General features: G+C 55.0%; 1 protein-coding gene across 8 annotated transcripts in view; it reads left to right on the top strand.

Annotated features, from left to right (window-relative positions):
- The window catches only part of MPP4 (membrane protein, palmitoylated 4 (MAGUK p55 subfamily member 4)), a 33,980-nt gene extending 33,065 nt beyond the window's left edge, over window positions 1–915 (top strand). For 3 of the 8 annotated variants that reach the window (XM_014528713.1, XM_014528730.1, XM_014528727.1), the window contains one exon: window positions 695–914. In XM_014528713.1, coding sequence (XP_014384199.1) covers window positions 695–782 — 88 coding nt within the window. In that variant the 3' untranslated portion in view covers window positions 783–914. Of the gene's footprint in view, window positions 1–694 lie in introns of all 8 variants that reach the window. The other 5 variants (XM_014528718.1, XM_014528712.1, XM_014528745.1 and 2 more) reach the window with 4 other exon arrangements.
- The last annotated feature ends 129 nt before the right edge of the window (window positions 916–1,044 follow it).

The raw sequence follows: 1,044 nt of genomic DNA, 5'->3' as shown, positions 1-1,044 counted from the left end.
GGCCGGCTGGTTTGCCCTGAAGGGTGTCCTGGATCAGGGTGGGGGTCCCACTGGGGTGCCTGGCCAGCCTGGGTGAGGAGTTGAGGGCCATTTTCAGGCTGTCCACATCCCCTTCAGGGTGGAGGTCCCCACTGGGATGCCTGGCCAGCCTGGGTGAGGGGCTGATGGCTGTTTGCAGGCTAGCCAAGCCTCCCAGCGGGGACCCTTACCCCATGGGCATTTGGCCAGCCTGGGTGAGGGGCTGAGGGCTGTTTTCAGGCTGGCCACAGCCTCTTCAGGGTCGGGGGCCCTACTGGGGTGCCTGACCAGCCTGGGTGAGGGGCTGATGGCCATTTTCAGGCTGGCCATGCCCACAGGCAGGCTGGAAGCAGGTATCTGGGACTTATTTATCTTCTATAATTGAAACTTTGTAGCCTTGAGCGGAGCAGGTGGGAAGCTTGGCTTCCTCCATTGCTGGGGACAACCCAAGCCTCCTGCTGCTCCAGCTTCATGGCGGCTGCCATCTTAGTTGTGTTAATTTGCATACTCACTCCTGATTGGCTTATGGGCGTGGCTTACGGGTATAGGGGAGGTGCGGTCAATTTGCATGTTTCTCTTTTATTAGATTAGATAGAATTTTAGTCCTAGAGACCAATATCTGGGAAAACCACAAGAAGGAAACATTATTCCAAGAAGTCTTGTTTTTCTTCCCCAAGTCTGAGCCTACAGTTGCTCTTCCTGCCCGTGTCTACCTTCTGCACCCTCTCTCCCCACATCCAACGTCTCCCCGCTCTCACCTATAAAACAGAGTGCCTGCTTCCACACATTTGTGGTTTGTTGTTTAAAGTGAATAGTATCTTTCTAAAAACCCCAACCAAGCGAAACGAAAACTGTCCTTTTTAACGATACTTCATGTGAGCCCGGATCTGAGTCTATGTTGTGCTTCTTTGATTCACGCAGTTGAGGCTGGAGGGGGAGAAACTGGAGACGATTGGACAATGGCCTCTCCACACGGCCGCGCGCCGGGACGGGAACGGGAACGGGAACGGGAACGGGGCGGAGGCG

This window comes from Myotis brandtii, unplaced genomic scaffold (assembly GCF_000412655.1).
Source record: "Myotis brandtii unplaced genomic scaffold, ASM41265v1 scaffold1162, whole genome shotgun sequence".
NCBI classification, from domain to species: Eukaryota; Metazoa; Chordata; class Mammalia; order Chiroptera; family Vespertilionidae; genus Myotis; species Myotis brandtii.
Note: the sequence above shows the minus strand (reverse complement) of the source record. Positions and strands in the feature narration are given on the sequence as shown.